At 44.0% G+C, this 17015-nt stretch overlaps 2 protein-coding genes across 2 annotated transcripts; both read left to right on the forward strand.

Moving 5' to 3' along the window:
• Positions 1–1516: 1516 nt before the first annotated feature.
• Positions 1517–10889, forward strand: Cht10 (Chitinase 10). Its single transcript, XM_017630599.1, has 8 exons — positions 1517–1704; positions 1929–5639; positions 5701–5886; positions 5949–6228; positions 6288–6409; positions 7424–8720; positions 9039–9273; positions 9338–10889. Exons 1-8 carry the CDS (start codon positions 1612–1614, stop codon positions 10755–10757), a joined length of 7344 nt encoding a protein of 2447 aa, XP_017486088.1. The 5' UTR covers positions 1517–1611; the 3' UTR covers positions 10758–10889.
• A 2110-nt stretch (positions 10890–12999) lies between these two features.
• LOC108374618 (uncharacterized) lies at positions 13000–14089 on the forward strand (the record flags this gene model as incomplete). The annotated part of the gene is made up of 1 exon (XM_017630598.1): positions 13000–14089. A coding segment is annotated over exon 1 (460 nt), but the record flags the coding sequence as incomplete, so codon positions are not given.
• Positions 14090–17015: the final 2926 nt, after the last annotated feature.

Consider the following 17015-nt stretch of genomic DNA (forward strand, 5'->3'; position numbering starts at 1 on the left):
ACATACATACATGTGTATATTTTTGGTGATTTCAAAACTGAGCATGACTTTTTGGTCGTTAAAAATCTGGACATACTTTTTTTGTCATTGAATTTTTGAGTAATTCAAAAGCTGGACATCACTTTTTGATAATTAATTAACTGCACATAATTTTTCTCATTTAAAAACTGGACATAATATTTTGGTAATTTAAATTCTAGACATTATTTTTTGGTCCTTAAATTTTTAATATTTTTAAACCTGGAAATATTTTTCTTTTTTAATACTGAATTACCGGACATAATTTATTAGTCAATGAATTGGTAGTAATGGACATAATTTTATTAACACTGAACAACTGGACAAAATATTTTGTGATTTTAAAATTGGGCATACATTTTTAATAATTTAAAAATTAAGACATTATTTGTTTTAAAACTAAACATGAACTTTTAGGAAATCAAAACCTTGATATTTATATGTAACTATTTGGCTATTGAATAACTGGACTGAATTTATGGCAATTTAAAAACCGGAATTTAAATTTTGATATTCTAAAATTTGAACATATTCAATTGATAGTGAAAAGTGATCATAATTTTTCGGCTTTTAAAGTTGAATAAATAATACCAAAAATTAACAAAGATTCAATACCAACTTTTACATTCATGCATTCATATACGTAGGACGAATAGGGAAGCAGAGAAAAAGGGAGGCGCTACAAGATTAACTCTTCTTCAAGCTGTCCTAACGTTTTCATTAAGTTAAGATAACTGTTGAGGGGTGGGTGGGTTCCAAATAAACTCAACATTGACATTGTTAAGAAGCGCCTGGTTGTTTGAAGCTGTTGAAGTTACTTCAACGAGTATCTCTTGAGATTTCGATAAACACTATCCCTAAATATAATTGAGTATTATCCCATTGGCTGAGCGGCAGATCCACAGCTCAATAATTAATCAACCAATTCGTTACACTGAATACTCTGATTACCAGTGAGCTGGTACATAATAAGTTCGAGCCCTTTCCTCTTCAAAATGGTATTTATGGCCTTAAACTCATATTCCTGGATAAATTTTAAGGAGACATTCGCGTTTCCCTTAACTTTAAAACAGCCTGCCTGACTCCGATCTCATATCGCCACCATCTCCCAAACGCAGACTGATACTACATTCTTGCACAGAATACTTCTGTCGACCCATCGCCTTGATCACTTCTTCTTGAATCATAAGAAGTAATTTCCACCGAATAACTCCTGAGGTTGTACTTGATCAAAAGGTCTTCATTGCAAACTTTATTCTCAATAAATGTTCATTCCCAAACTTAAAATGTTTAATATTCTCTACCCCTAAAGACAGATTCATCGTTTTAGTTCAGAACTTTTTTTCCACAACAACAACCCAAGCCCATCTGACGTAATTTCTTATACATATTTTTTATTCAATTATCTAACTTAATATTTCAATAAATATTTCTCTTAACCATCCACAGCTACTCTGCTGCTCCTTGAGTAGCCCCACATTGGCTCACATTCGCATCGATGCACCAGAAGTGCATGCCATCGAACCGGCATCCCACGCCGCGTCGGGTTTTGTGCGTTCAGCTGTGGAAAGCATTCCTGCTGAAGACCAGGCTATGTTAACACTCAGCCGCTTCAGCATGCGTCCTTCATTTGGTGATGTCTTTTTACCCCTGCGTAGCGCAGTTGAAAGCGTACCTTCGGTGGATTTGCATAAACTCAGTGAAATGACTGATTCCCTGGGAGTACGCTCGTTCATACGTGACTCAGTTGAGGCGTTACCAGCGGATGGTGACGACGATGAAGATGAAGATGAAAATACAGAATTGGTGGCGAATGCAGAATTAATACGTAGCACCGCTGCTACTCATACAGTAGGCGCATCCGCATACGAACGGGAAACTGATGTGGAGGCATTTGCCGCACNATGGATTTGCATAAACTCAGTGAATTGACTGATTCCCTGGGAGTACGCTCGTTCATACGTGACTCAGTTGAGGCGTTACCAGCGGATGGTGACGACGATGAAGATGAAGATGAAGATACAGAATTGGTGGCGAATGCAGAATTAATACGTAGCACCGCTGCTACTCATACAGAAGGCGCATCCGCATACGAACGGGAAACTGATGTGGAGGCATTTGCCGCACCTGATCCCTGGACTGTGTCGGACAAATATGCTGCTTTTGCCGCGCCATCGCTGGATAAGAAGTACTTGCCCCAACCTTACCGCGCTGACTCACCCTATCAACAGCTTTTGAATCCCAAGGAAGTGGAACACTTCGACCAACTCGACGATGTGGAGTTACTGCGCGAGCAATTCGGTTATGGTGCGCTGACGCATAGTCAAAACGGTGATATTGGTGAATATTATGGTGCGCCAACACACTTGAAATCTGCACCACCTGCGCGTAAGAATTACAACAATTCGCCGAAGGTGCTATGTCACATCACCAATTGGGCATTCTATCGAAAGGCGGATGGCAAATTCGTGCCGGAAAATTTGGACACCAGCCTATGTACTACCATCATTTACTCCTTCGCATCACTGGATCCTGATCACTTGACCATCAAAGAGTTTGATCCATGGGTAGATGTAGAGAACCAATACTATAATCGTGCTGTGGAATCGGGGGTACCGGTTATGATTGCCTTGGGTGGGTGGACCGACTCAACGGGCGACAAGTATTCCCGACTTGCTGGCAATGAAATTAAGCGTAAAGTTTTCTCATCGAATTTGGTTGGCTTTCTAAAACGCAATGGCTTCGCGGGCTTGCATTTGGATTGGAATTATCCGAAATGTTGGCAGAGCGACTGCTCCAAGGGGCCGTCGAGCGATAAACCCAACTTGACCAAACTACTGCGTGAGATACGAAACGAATTCGACCGCGTCGACAAGAAGTTGCAACTTGGTGTTGCGCTATCGGGCTATAAAGAGATCATTACCGAGGCGTATGAGCTCGCGGAAATATCAAAGATAGTTGACTACATGACCGTTATGACGTACGATTATCATGGCGCGTGGGAAGGACGCACTGGTCATGTCAGTCCACTCTACGGACGGAAAGGTGACCGCTACCCGCAATATAATACGGACTACGCCATGCAACTTTTGGTCAAGTCTGGCGCCAAGCGTGAAAAGCTCATTATGGGTATACCATTTTACGGGCAATCATTCACGCTCGAACGTGCCAGCACCTCTTTGGTGGGTGAGGGTGTAGCCACGTCTGCACCTGGCGAGCCGGGCGAATTCACCAAGCAGCCAGGTATGTTGGCATATTACGAAATTTGTCATCGCATACGCAAGGACAAATGGCTCACCGGCCGTGATGTCGAACGCAAGTCGGGCCCCTATGCCATGTTGCGCAATCAGTGGGTCGGCTATGAGGACCCTGCTTCAGTAGAAGCAAAGGCTCGATATGCCGCAAATAATGACTTTGGTGGCGTTGCGGCGTGGACTGTAGATTTGGACGATTTCCAGAATCGCTGCTGTAGCGAATCTTTCCCACTACTCAAAGCAATTAATCGCGCGCTTGGGTTACTAAACAGCGAACCGCCGACTCGCGGGAATTGTGCGCGCCCATCCGCGCCGGTTACTCCTGTACCGCCAGTCATGACGACAGTAAGTAGCGATGGTTCTCCTGGTAGCACGATTTCGCCACAGCATGACCATATAACATCAACTACGCCAATCACCTGGTGGCCAACAAGCAGTTCCACATCAACCACACCTTGGTGGACGCCCACATCTACTACACCAGCTCCAACAACGACTAGAAGAACAACAACGACGACCAGACGGACAACAACGACCACCAGAGCTACAACGACAACAAGCACTACCACCACAAGACGCCCGACGGTACAGTCAACAACATCGCGTCGCCCCCACCGTCCTGAACACACCACAATACCATCACCGGCAGTTGTGCGCCCAGTTGTGCAAGCCTCAAACTGCCAGCCAGGCCAATTCTATGCCGATCGCTACAACTGCAATGCCTACTATCAGTGCATCCAACCCGGTGAGCTGCATCAACAATTCTGTCCTGGTGGACTGCACTGGAATGATCAGAACAAGAGCTGTGACTGGCCTGCCTCGGCAAAATGTTCGGAAAGAAACAAGCCCGTTGCAACAGCGCATTCAGCTACTACTCGACCCACAAAATTACCTGGAACAACAGCCCGTGCACCCACCAAGCGTACAACCACCAGTTATGGAACAACACGCGTGCCCAATCGCACCACGCGACCCGCCACTACAGTAGCCCCTACAGCTCTGGCGACAACTTCACGCAAACCAACGAAAAAACCTTCAAGCAAACCATCGCGCAAGCCCACGCCACAGAAACCACAAAGACCTAGCAAACCTCAGCGGCCAAACTCAAAGTGTAACAATGGCGAATACTACACACATAAGAAATGTGATCAGTACTACATTTGTATAAATGGTGCATTGGTGCCGAATTCGTGCGGAGGCGATCTACACTGGGATGCTATTCGCCAGACTTGCGATTGGCCCGAAAACGTGCAGTGCATCACAACCAAGCAGTACTTCCGTATTGTGAAGTCACAAGCGCTGCGTTCGGGCAATCCAGTGGCTCTGCGCAACTCAAACCCCAGCGATCCCTGCGATGGCGAAGAACGTGTTGCCTATCCTGGTGATTGCTCGAAATACCTATTCTGTCTATGGAATCGCTTACAAGGCAGTGACTGTCCTCCCGGTTTGCACTTTAATGAAGCGATTAGAAACTGTGATTGGCCACAATCGGCGCAGTGCACGCAAGATGAGGGTGGCCAAGGCGCGGGTGAAATTGAGAGTCTCGAGCCTGGTGTAAATGAAATCTCACAAGGAGGTCCGGTCGTAGTAAAACCAAAACCAACTAAGCGTCCCGCGCCTACCACCACTACGACGACGACACGTGTACCTCGACCCACCTATCCAACAGATAAGCCAATATTGGCGCCACTAGATGGCTATTACAAGGTAGTTTGTTACTTTACTAATTGGGCTTGGTATCGCAAGGGCGTGGGACGTTACACACCCGACGACATCAATACAGACTTGTGTACGCACATCGTCTATGGCTTTGCCGTGCTTGACTATTCAAATCTAGTGCTACGCACACACGACTCTTGGGCGGATATCGACAATAACTTCTACACACGCGTCAGCGGTTTGCGTAGCAAGGGTGTAAAAGTGAGTCTTGCCTTGGGTGGCTGGAACGATTCGCAGGGTGACAAATATAGCAGGCTTGTAAGGAATCCTACTGCCAGAGCACGTTTTGTCAAGCATGCGATCGATTTCCTGGAGAAGTATGGCTTTGAAGGTCTTGACCTCGACTGGGAATACCCTGTGTGCTGGCAGACGGATTGCAAAAAGGGTGTGTCGGATGAAAAAGAAGCATTTACTGCTTTGGTACGTGAACTCTCCGAGGAGTTCAAACCACGCGGTTTACTACTCTCGACAGCGGTCTCACCAAGCAAGAAGATCATTGACGCTGGTTACGACGTGCCGCAACTGGCTGAATACTTCGATTGGATTGCAGTAATGACCTACGACTTCCATGGCCAATGGGATAAGAAGACTGGACATGTTGCGCCGCTTTTCTACCATCCGGAAGATGAAATCGACTACTTCAATGCTGTGAGTTATAAAAGAGCTTGTGAAAAGAATCTTTATTTTATGCAACTTTTTTCTCCAACAGAATTTCTCGCTGAACTATTGGATTGAAAAGGGCGCGCCCTCACGCAAAATTGTTATGGGCATGCCATTGTACGGTCAGTCATTCACGCTCGAGAATGTCAAGACAAATGGTCTCAATGCCAAAGCACCTGGTCCTGGTAAAGCGGGCGAGTTTACGCGCGCTGCTGGCTTCCTGGCTTATTACGAAGTAGGCAACTGGTGACATTTGAAATTAAAATTAAAAGAAACTTATATTTTTTGCGCTTATAGATTTGCGACCGCATCAAGAACGATGGCTGGGAGGTCATACAGGACGAACAAGGCCGTATGGGTCCATATGCTCGCAAGGGCACACAATGGGTCTCGTTCGATGACCCGCCTATGATACGCAAGAAGTCGCAGTTGATACGTGCACTGGATCTGGGTGGTGGCATGGTGTGGGCTTTGGACTTGGATGACTTCCGTAATCGTTGTGGAGATGGCGTACACCCGCTACTAACACAAATACATGATGTGTTGAAGGATCCCCCAAAGGAATACGAAGAAATGCGTAAGTTTGCTAACGACTATCTGAGTTTTTTTTAATAAAAATTCATTACAAAATTTTAGCTGGTGTTACTGCCAATGATCCAGTAGCACCCAATACAGAAACCGAGTCGGGCGAAGACCTAAACACCATTGAAGGGTCTGTCGCGCCTGAAGAGATAGAGACCGGCTTGGCTGAGGAAAATNACTGAGTTTTTTTTTAATAAAAATTCATTACAAAATATTAGCTGGTGTTACTGCCAATGATCCAGTAGCACCCAATACAGAAACCGAGTCGGGCGAAGACCTAAACACCATTGAAGGGTCTGTCGCGCCTGAAGAGATAGAGACCGGCTTGGCTGAGGAAAATGTTATCGATCCCAATGGTGATGTCGAAGAAGTATCTGCGTCAGCGGAGCTAGGCGAACAAGCAGGTACAGGTACTGGCACCATTATAGGCACCGCCACAGGCACCGGCACGGTCGTGGAGAGTGGAACTCAACCTAGCGACTTCAAGGTTGTTTGCTATTTCACTAACTGGGCCTGGTACCGTCAAAATGGCGGAAAATTCTTGCCCGAAGACATCAATCCCGACCTATGTACACACATCGTCTACGGTTTTGCTGTACTGAACCGGGAATCCCTTACCATACAACCACATGATTCTTGGGCTGATTTGGACAACAAGTTCTATGAGCGCGTGGTGGCCTTCCGCAAGAAGGGTATCAAAGTGACCGTTGCGATTGGTGGTTGGAATGATTCCGCTGGTGATAAGTACTCCCGTTTGGTACGCAATGCTGCGGCGAGAGCGCGTTTCATAAATCATATTATTGACTTTATTCAAAAGTACGGATTTGATGGTCTCGATTTGGACTGGGAATATCCAGTTTGTTGGCAAGTGGATTGCAAAAAGGGCACATCGGACGAAAAGGATGCGTTCACTGCGCTGGTGCGCGAACTCTCGCAGGCATTCAAACCACAGGGTCTTCTCTTATCTTCAGCCGTCTCACCCAACAAGAAAGTCATCGACGCCGGCTATGATGTGCCATCTCTCTCANTCTGAGTTTTTTTTAATAAAAATTCATTACAAAATTTTAGCTGGTGTTACTGCCAATGATCCAGTAGCACCCAATACAGAAACCGAGTCGGGCGAAGACCTAAACACCATTGAAGGGTCTGTCGCGCCTGAAGAGATAGAGACCGGCTTGGCTGAGGAAAATGTTATCGATCCCAATGGTGATGTCGAAGAAGTATCTGCGTCAGCGGAGCTAGGCGAACAAGCAGGTACAGGTACTGGCACCATTATAGGCACCGCCACAGGCACCGGCACGGTCGTGGAGAGTGGAACTCAACCTAGCGACTTCAAGGTAGTTTGCTATTTCACTAACTGGGCCTGGTACCGTCAAAATGGCGGAAAATTCTTGCCCGAAGACATCGATCCCGACCTATGTACACACATCGTCTACGGTTTTGCTGTACTGAACCGGGAATCCCTTACCATACAACCACATGATTCTTGGGCTGATTTGGACAACAAGTTCTATGAGCGCGTGGTGGCCTTCCGCAAGAAGGGTATCAAAGTGACCGTTGCGATTGGTGGTTGGAATGATTCCGCTGGTGATAAGTACTCCCGTTTGGTACGCAATGCTGCGGCGAGAGCGCGTTTCATAAATCATATTATTGACTTTATTCAAAAGTACGGATTTGATGGTCTCGATTTGGACTGGGAATATCCAGTTTGTTGGCAAGTGGATTGCAAAAAGGGCACATCGGACGAAAAGGATGCGTTCACTGCGCTGGTGCGCGAACTCTCGCAGGCATTCAAACCACAGGGTCTTCTCTTATCTTCAGCCGTCTCACCCAACAAGAAAGTCATCGACGCCGGCTATGATGTGCCATCTCTCTCACGTTATTTCGACTGGATCGCAGTTATGACTTATGACTTCCATGGGCAATGGGACAAGAAAACCGGACACGTTGCACCTATGTACGATCATCCTGCTGGCACGGAAACATTCAACGCTAACTTCTCGATTAACTACTGGCTGCAGAGCGGCGCCGATCGTCAGAAAATTATCATGGGCATGCCGATGTATGGACAGTCGTTCTCGCTAGCACAAGCATCGGATCATGACTTGAATGCGCCTACCTACGGTGGCGGTGAAGCCGGCGAAGCGACACGTGCGCGTGGTTTCCTCGCCTACTATGAAATTTGCTCGTATATTCGCAAACGTGGTTGGAGTGTGGTGCGTGATCCACGTGGTCGCATGGGACCCTATGCCTTCCAACGCGATCAGTGGGTCTCATTCGATGATGTTTCGATGATAAGGCATAAGAGTGAGTTTGTGCGCGCGATGGGATTGGGTGGTGCTATGATTTGGGCGCTGGATTTGGATGACTTTAAAAACGTTTGTGGATGCGAGTCTTATCCGCTGCTGAAAACAATTAATCGCGTTCTGCGAAACTACCCCGGACCAGCACCAAAGTGTGTGCTAGAGCTGAAGGACAACACCATGAGTAAGTGATACCTTAAATAGCTGGAGGCTGGAAGACTCAACTGTTCATGAATATTGAAATAATTTTCATTACTTTTTTTATAGTCGCCTCAGATAAGGGTCCATCGCAAGCGTACTCGGCGANGAACGTTTGTGGATGCGAGTCGTATCCGCTGCTGAAAACAATTAATCGCGTTCTGCGAAACTACCCCGGACCAGCACCAAAGTGTGTGCTAGAGCAGAAGGACAATACCATGAGTAAGTGATACCTTAAATAGCTGAGACTGGAAGACTCAACTGTTCATGAATATTGAAATAATTTTCATTATTTTTTTTATAGTCGCCTCAGATAAGGGTCCATCGCAAGCGTACTCGGCGAAACCGAAACCGGTTGAAACTACGCGCCCCACATACTCCAGTCAACCTATCGAAACTACAGAGCCACTTGCGATCGCTGCATTAGAGGACTTCGGTGAAGAGGAAACTAAACCCTGTAATGGAAGAAACTTTGCGCCACACGAGCGTGACTGCAATAAATATTACATTTGTCAGTTTGAAAAACTAATCGAACAGAGGTACGACACCAACTTTTAATTTAACTAATTTTCAGTCTTTAACATTTGTCATTACACTTTTCAGGTGCCCCGCAGGCTTGCATTGGAATGAGTTTTACTGTGATTGGCCGCTAAACTCGAAGTGTTTCATGCGTCAAGAGGCAACCACCGGGCGTCCGAGACCCACCGCCGCAACGACGAAACGCCCGCAGCCTACGAAAGCTACAAGTCGGCCTAAGCCTGTAGCTTCTACATCGGCGCCACGTCCTACAAAGCCAACTAAAAAGCCCTCAAAGCTACCTGATAAGAAGCCAACTGCGCGTCCAAAACCACCAACATTGCCGCCCATTAATAGGAGTGGCGACTATAAAGTCGTCTGCTACTTTACAAACTGGGCCTGGTATCGTCCGAGTGATGGCAAATATTTGCCCGAGGATATCGATGAAAACCTCTGCACGCATATCGTTTATGGTTTTGCTGTGCTCAACTCTGAAACACTGACCATACGAACGCACGACTCATGGGCCGATATCGATAATCATTTTTACGAGCGCGTTGTTGCTTACAAAAGTAAAGGTATTCGTGTGACCATCGCCATTGGCGGTTGGAATGACTCACTGGGCAGCAAATATGCGCGCTTGGTATTAGATTCGGGCGCACGCGCGCGCTTTATACAAAGCATACTTACTTTCATTGACAAGTACGGCTTTGAAGGTCTCGACTTGGATTGGGAATATCCCGTGTGCTGGCAAGTCGACTGCACAAAGGGTGCGCCTGCAGAAAAAGAAGCTTTTGCGGCACTGGTACGCGAACTTTCGGCTGCTTTTAAGCCGCGTGATCTTCTGCTCTCTGCTGCCGTCTCGCCCAGCAAAACGGTTATCGATGCCGGTTATGACGTGTCACAATTGGCGCGTTACTTCGATTGGATAGCTGTTATGACATATGATTTCCATGGCAACTGGGATAAACAGACTGGACATGTGGCACCGCTGTACTATGTTGATGGCGATACTAATGAATATTTCAATGCCAACTTCAGCATAAATTATTGGTTAGAGAAAGGTACACCACGTGAGAAGCTCATCATGGGTATGCCACTCTATGGACAGTCCTTCACACTGGCTGATGTTCAACAACGCGGTCTTAACACCAAATCTACTGGTCCTGGCCAGGCGGGAGCATTCACGCGCGCAGCTGGTTTCCTCGCCTACTACGAGATATGTGAGAAGGTAAACAACGGTGGTTGGTCGGTGATACGAGACGCGCAGGGACGTATTGGTCCATATGCCTACAATGGTAATCAATGGGTCTCGTACGACGACGTATCGGATATACGGCGAAAGGCACAGTTCGTGAAGAGTTTGGGTCTAGGAGGTGGTATGGTTTGGGCTTTGGATTTGGACGATTTCCGAGGGCGTTGCGGTTGCGGTAAACATCCGCTGCTGCGCACACTTACGCAAGAACTGCGTGGCATACCGGGCCAGAGAGCGCACGATTGCACGTAAAGGAAAAAGATGCTTGGTGCCTACGAATCTACGGATATGGAACATACTCATAGCTAAAAAAAAAAATTACTTGTGCCACTTATTTATGAAACATAAAAATTAGCGAAGAAATAAAATCATAATTACGATTTATTTCAAATCTGTTTTCAAGATTTGCATTACAAGTCGAATAATTTTAAACCGACATGATTTCGAAAAAAATACACATTAATTACTTTAGTTTCTATTTTTACATTAGATTTAACAAAAAATATATAAAATAGCAGAAATACTTTATATTCATGATTATTTCATAAGATATTTAATTAATAAATACGAGCGACTTTGTATACGACGAAAATCTCTAAACGTCATGTAAATTTGGGGATTTGAGAGGGCATATCATTTACAGTTACTCTACCATACAGAATACTGAGTGAAAATTTCTCAAGTGTGTCACCTAAATTTGGAAGGTCAAATTTTTTTGGCACAAATCACTTTATTGGGTTTACGACCATAACAAAAAAAGTACAACTTGAGAAATTTTTCAAAATTCGAAGTTTTACAAGAGTTATTGTTATTAACTTTTTTGTAAATGAATTCAGTAATTATCTATTTCCCACTGATCCATACCATATACATTGCTGATTCTTTTTCATGATAATAGTTAAGTAGACACAAATAAGCCTGACAGTTCAAAGTAATAAACATTTTCATTTGTTAAAAAAAAAATTAATTTAAAAAAAAAAAACGATTATTTGAACAATCAGGCTAAGGGGTGCCTACTTAACTATTATCATAAGAAAGAATCAGCAAAATACATGATATGGATCAGTGGAAAATAAATAATTACTAAATTCATTTACAAATAAGTTAATAACATTAACCCTTGTAAAACTTCGAATTTCGCAGAATCGATCAAATAGTTTTTTTTTTTGTTTTTGGGCCTCATTGTGAAGGTGGTTTGAGGCGACATCAGGAGCTATCCTGTCGTGGTCCGGAGTGCCGCGTTCTGGTATGTCTGTAGCTTCGTACACTGTGTCCCTCTAATTCCCAGCGACCACACGTGCGCTACATAGTTTAGGACCGGCCGCCCAATTGCCTTGTATGTTGCCAACCAACGTTTCTTTGTCTTTGCCCCAGGTGCTGCCGGCATCGACTTGGGGACTTTGTTGCGCCTCTGTACTCGATTGACAATTTCGGTTGTATGCGCCGAGAAGTAGAGCAGACTTTCCAAGGTAACTCCGAGGATTTTTGGGTTATTCACCGTCGGAATTGGTTCGTCGTCGACGTGAATCCCCAGCTGCAGTCTGACCTCTTTCGTTCAGGTGGAAAAATGGTTGCCAAGGATTTCCAAGGGGAGAGAGTTAGGCGCCTTGCAGTAAATGAACGAAGTGAGGAATTCTGTTCGTTGAGTGCATTAGGGTACGCTAGTAACAGAAAAAGCGTTACTTTTACTTGAGAAATGTCATCGCCGCCTAGATGTGCAATCTTGTATTCTATCATTCTTACTTTGCTATCAACTAACACGGGCGTTTAGTGCACTCATCGAACAGACCTACTCTGTGACACGGCAAGGTGTAGAAAAAAGTGTACAGGCAGGTTCTGCAATTCACTTCCGAGTGAATTTTCACCAAAATCACTTTCAATTCAAATTAAAAGGGGGTAGAAATTCACTCGGGGGTGAATCGCAGAACCTATCTGATAAATATTAAGATGATTTGCTAAAAGTGAATAAAATTATGTTTACTGCCGCCTCTAAATTGGCGCGTCAAGCTACAAGAAACAGACAAAAATTCTCATGCCAATACAATTTGTATGAAGCATCTTACAATAACGCCGCGCTAGCGCTAACCAAATGGAATTTTCATATTTGAAATGGCATTACGTGTTGAAGTTAGATGCAGAAGGCAGAAAGAAAGAAAGAGGACAAAAAAGTGAAAGGGGAAATGAGAATAAAAACCGAGAGGAAAAGAGACAACGTCATAAATAACGCCGCGTTTATTTGGGTATAGCGCGCGCTGACGCTCGTTGGCATAGAAAAACGCAAGGCTTAGCACACCAATTGAGGAACGGCAGTTATTTGAACATGTCGAAGCGTTTTTCTAAAAATTCAAAAATGTATTACAAAATCATGTTAAGATTTTGGTACAGATCTACGGCGCCCCCTGTATGGCGGCTGTTCCTAATCCCATTTCATTCTAATCCAAACATCCTAATGCAACCATGTAGCCCAATCAGCTGTTCATCCAAAGCACTTGTCATTTTAATTTTTTTTTTGTTATTTTACTGTCCAGCAAACATGAAGTGGTGGAAAAGTGGTTAAAAGCGCAACAAACTAGAAAATTATTGGTCAAGAGAATTCGCAAAGCTTTTGTAGGCCATCTCGCAGTGCCAGCGCAAGTTTACACACGGATAGCAAAGGAAACCAGCGCCAGTCGGGCTTGTTAAAGCGTCGCGGAGACAACGCAATTGTCCGGGTGTACATCGAATTTCTGTGCTATTTTTAACTGATTTGCATTGCCACTGAGACACTGCAGTGTTCATTGGGGATTGCTACGCTCACAGCGAGAAAGATTCCACGCGTTAGCATACAAGCAGTGATACCAGAGAACGTTTATAAACGTTCTCCGACAGCGTTACCTCAACCCAAATGCTCGAGTGTCAGTCGCGAAACGCATGCTTATGTACGTGACGTCATTGCAAAAGCAACAATGAAACTAGTTGGTATGGTGTGGAGAAGCTAAAAAATATAATACACATAAAATAATAGCAATATAAAGTGCGCGCTTAAGTGGTGGATTTATTAGAAAAAATCCTTTAAAGTCAAAATAAAAGTGTAAAGTCAGTGATCACTATTTCTCAGAGCTTAGGTTTTAAGAGTTCCAAAAAAATGCAAGCAGATACATTCGTTTTTGCGCGCTATGCACGGACTTGTTTGTGTTTATTTAAAAAACAAACACGATTCTTATCACAATTAGGAAAGCAACATAATCAGCTGCATGTGCTAGGAGGCACTGCACTTGCCACCAACTTAGTTGACACAAATCTCACTGCCAGCGCTGTCAATATTACCGGTGTCTTTTGTCAGCAGCGATGCCAGCAATATCACCTCCCCCGACTCCAAAATAAACCAACAAGTCGCCATACTAACATCCGTCAGTTACATACCACTATTTGTTCGCAATCCACAACGCCGGTGCGTGGCAAATATCCCACTGATACAGTGCATGAGCCACTATGCTCTGAACGCGCGCGGGAATTGGTCTACAATTTAAAGGATTCCGAGCGAGAAGCTATTAAGGTGGCGCTGTTGAAATACGATGCTGAACGCCAACGGGCGGGATTTGAAGGTATGTGCCGGGTGGCCAAGAAGTTGCCAAAAATATTACTTAATGATTCTTAAACTATTAGGTACCTAATTTTTTTTTTTGGTATTATGCTTAGTTTTTAGTTCAATAAATATTTTGTTAATGCTTGTTGTAGTTTTCTTTGCCTTATGTGTACAAACACAAAAAAAGCATGCATCTTTTTATGATGAATCATACTTTCTAAATTGGTTGCATGAGTATGACAAGCCAAAAGAAAATATGTTTAAGTGTTTCTCTTTAAAAGTTTGAGTTGAAACGATCATCATTAAAAACCAGCATAGGAGGATATGCAATGATTCAATTATTATTACTCTGTCTAATTATTCTTCTATTATTGAAACATTATGACATGCAGGATATTTCTATAACAAACGAAGCTCTCAAGACATTCCAATCAATTTTTGAAAAAAGTTTCAGTCCTTTCTAACGACAACACCATCACTATTTGTAATAATACGTTATGCAAAATAAAACATAGATAGGTACATATATATTTTCTTTTTCAATAAAAAACTGTTTGCGTCACTCCAATTCTTCTTTACTTGCAACATTAATGAACTCCATGCTACTTTGGATCAGGTGTTGAAAGTACAAGTAAATTGGCTGTTGTCTTTTAAATGTAAAATTGTCTGCTCGTAAAATGTTTCCAACATTATTTATTCAGTAGGAAAGTGCTGTAAACATTAACTAAAGAGAGTGAATACAGACAAATAATGGATGGATGTATGTATCTGATCTGCTTGGTACCTATTTTTCGCAGCTGCGCTTGGTTTAAGATGCACGTGATTTGGAATACGTGATTGAATTTGGTGTTACTGACACGGACGCTTGGGTAGCATATGGCTGCAGATACCCAGGCACCAACACACAAATCTCTATTGTAGAATCTACATATGTACATATAAGCTGGCATGCTTTACACTGGTTTATTGCAATACATGTACATATGTATGTACAAGTGTATGCCTTTCACGTTCACCAAATAGCCTGAATGTATTTGCTAAGATTCATTTCTTTAAATTCCGAAATTTGTGTGAAAATTTGCTTTAAATTTCCTCGTCGGCCACATTGTGTGCTGCTTATCATATCATATATTTTGCTCAGAGCAAAAATGAATGATCATTTGTGTGCAAAGGCGTATGTATAGATACAGTTTCTTAAGAAATAATTGATACAATTTCTAAATCTTTATTTAAATAGAATACTTATGCGTGCACATCGCTTAGAATCTGTATACATACATAGATTCATGCGCTGCAAGAATTATGCAAAACAATTTTGGTTTGCTTATAAAAATAGCTAAAATACACATTACGTACAAACATTGATTTTACATATTGGAATTTCGCATGTTTAAATAGCCATTTCTCTATTGCTCGGTCATATTATATTATACACTTAGTAGAAGGAAAGCTTCAGATGACTCGATTGAAAAATTGTACTCTACGAAAAAATAATTTTCTTATTCCGAACTTCAAACACACAAAGTTTCGGGCCTACGTTGTCTGATTAAGCTGGTCTTAAATCAGCCCACGACCTCAAAGCACACTTTCTTCAAGATTTTCGATGTAAAGAATTTCCATTTTGTATTTGCTGAGTAAACAGTCATTCTATACTCTGTAACCAATTGTTATGCATTTGTATACAACAACCTACCCTCTCCTGTAGAATGAAGGCAACCTAAAACATCAAACAAACAAGCCACATGCAACAAACTGCGAGCCAGGAACAAAGTCCTAAAATCGCTAGCCGGCAGCACCTGGGGAGCCAATAAAGAAACCCTGCTCGCGACCTACAAGGCAATCGGCCGGTCAGTGGCTAACTACGCGGCACCAGTGTGGACGGCGGGGACAAGCGACACCCGATGGAGGAACCTCCAAACCTGCCAGAATGCAGCTCTACGTACGGCTACAGGTTGTCATCTCATGTCGTCCGAGCATCACCTACATGAAGAAAGCCAGATGCTGGCGGTGAAAGAGCACAACACCATGCTGTCGAAGCAATACCTCGTAGGCTGTCACCGAGGGAATCACCCCAACAATGCCTTGCTTCGTAACGAACCGCCCCCACGACACGTGAGACGACACCTGCACGACTGGAAAGCGGACATTGAGCCGTACGTAGACCATCCATTCGACGCAGCAACATACAGAGCGGCGCTCAACAGCCTACACAGCGATGCGGTCAGAACGAGCCTCAGTACGCGTAATGACAACATCGTCTTAGGCGGTCGACCGCCGCCCATAGATCCGGAAGAAATAGAGCTGCCGAGAGAGACCAGGTGCACCCTAGCACAACTCCGTTCTGGGTGGTGTCACCGACTCAACAGCTACCTCTCTCGGCTGAACACACAAGTGGCAAACACATGCCCTGCATGTGGGCAAGGTCCCCACGACACCCAGCACCTCTTCACGTGCACCTCCAACCCTACGACCCTGACACCAGAAGCGCTCTGGACCGCGCCTATCGACGCAGCCCGCTTTCTCGGCCTCAGGCTCACAGAGTCGGAGGATGAAGACGACACATGACAAATCTGGGGGGTTGAGCACTGCTGCTACAACAACAACAACATCAAACAAACAATACAACAACCTATCAACCTTCCCCATGCGTAGCATTGTACATAAGTACATACACATGAACACCATATGTTCCCTAGTGGTCATCTGATTAACTTAATTGACATTTTGATCAGTTTTTTATATTTTTTTTGTTTACTAATTTAATGTTTATTATTTTTTACAACGCTTTTATCAACTTGCAATGTTGTGTGTCCAGAAACTTTCAATGTTGTGGATCCAGAAACTTTCAATGTTGTGTGTCCGACACCATAAAACCTTTGCTTTGAAAAGTTCCTATAAAAAAGCATAGTGCATAGGGCGACATCTGTAGTGAATAGGGCGAGGTA

Source organism: Rhagoletis zephyria, unplaced genomic scaffold (assembly GCF_001687245.7).
Source record: "Rhagoletis zephyria isolate East Lansing unplaced genomic scaffold, Rhagoletis_zephyria_1.1 Rzeph_scaffold_07917, whole genome shotgun sequence".
Classification (NCBI taxonomy): Eukaryota; Metazoa; Arthropoda; class Insecta; order Diptera; family Tephritidae; genus Rhagoletis; species Rhagoletis zephyria.

Coding starts and splice junctions, on each gene's coding strand:
- Cht10 (XM_017630599.1), top strand. CDS start 1,612: ATGTTAACACTCAGCCGCTTCAGCATGCGTCCTTCATTTGGTGATGTC. Junction 6,229..6,287: donor AAAGGAATACGAAGAAATGC/GTAAGTTTGCTA, acceptor ACAAAATTTTAG/CTGGTGTTACTGCCAATGAT. Junction 9,274..9,337: donor GAAAAACTAATCGAACAGAG/GTACGACACCAA, acceptor TACACTTTTCAG/GTGCCCCGCAGGCTTGCATT.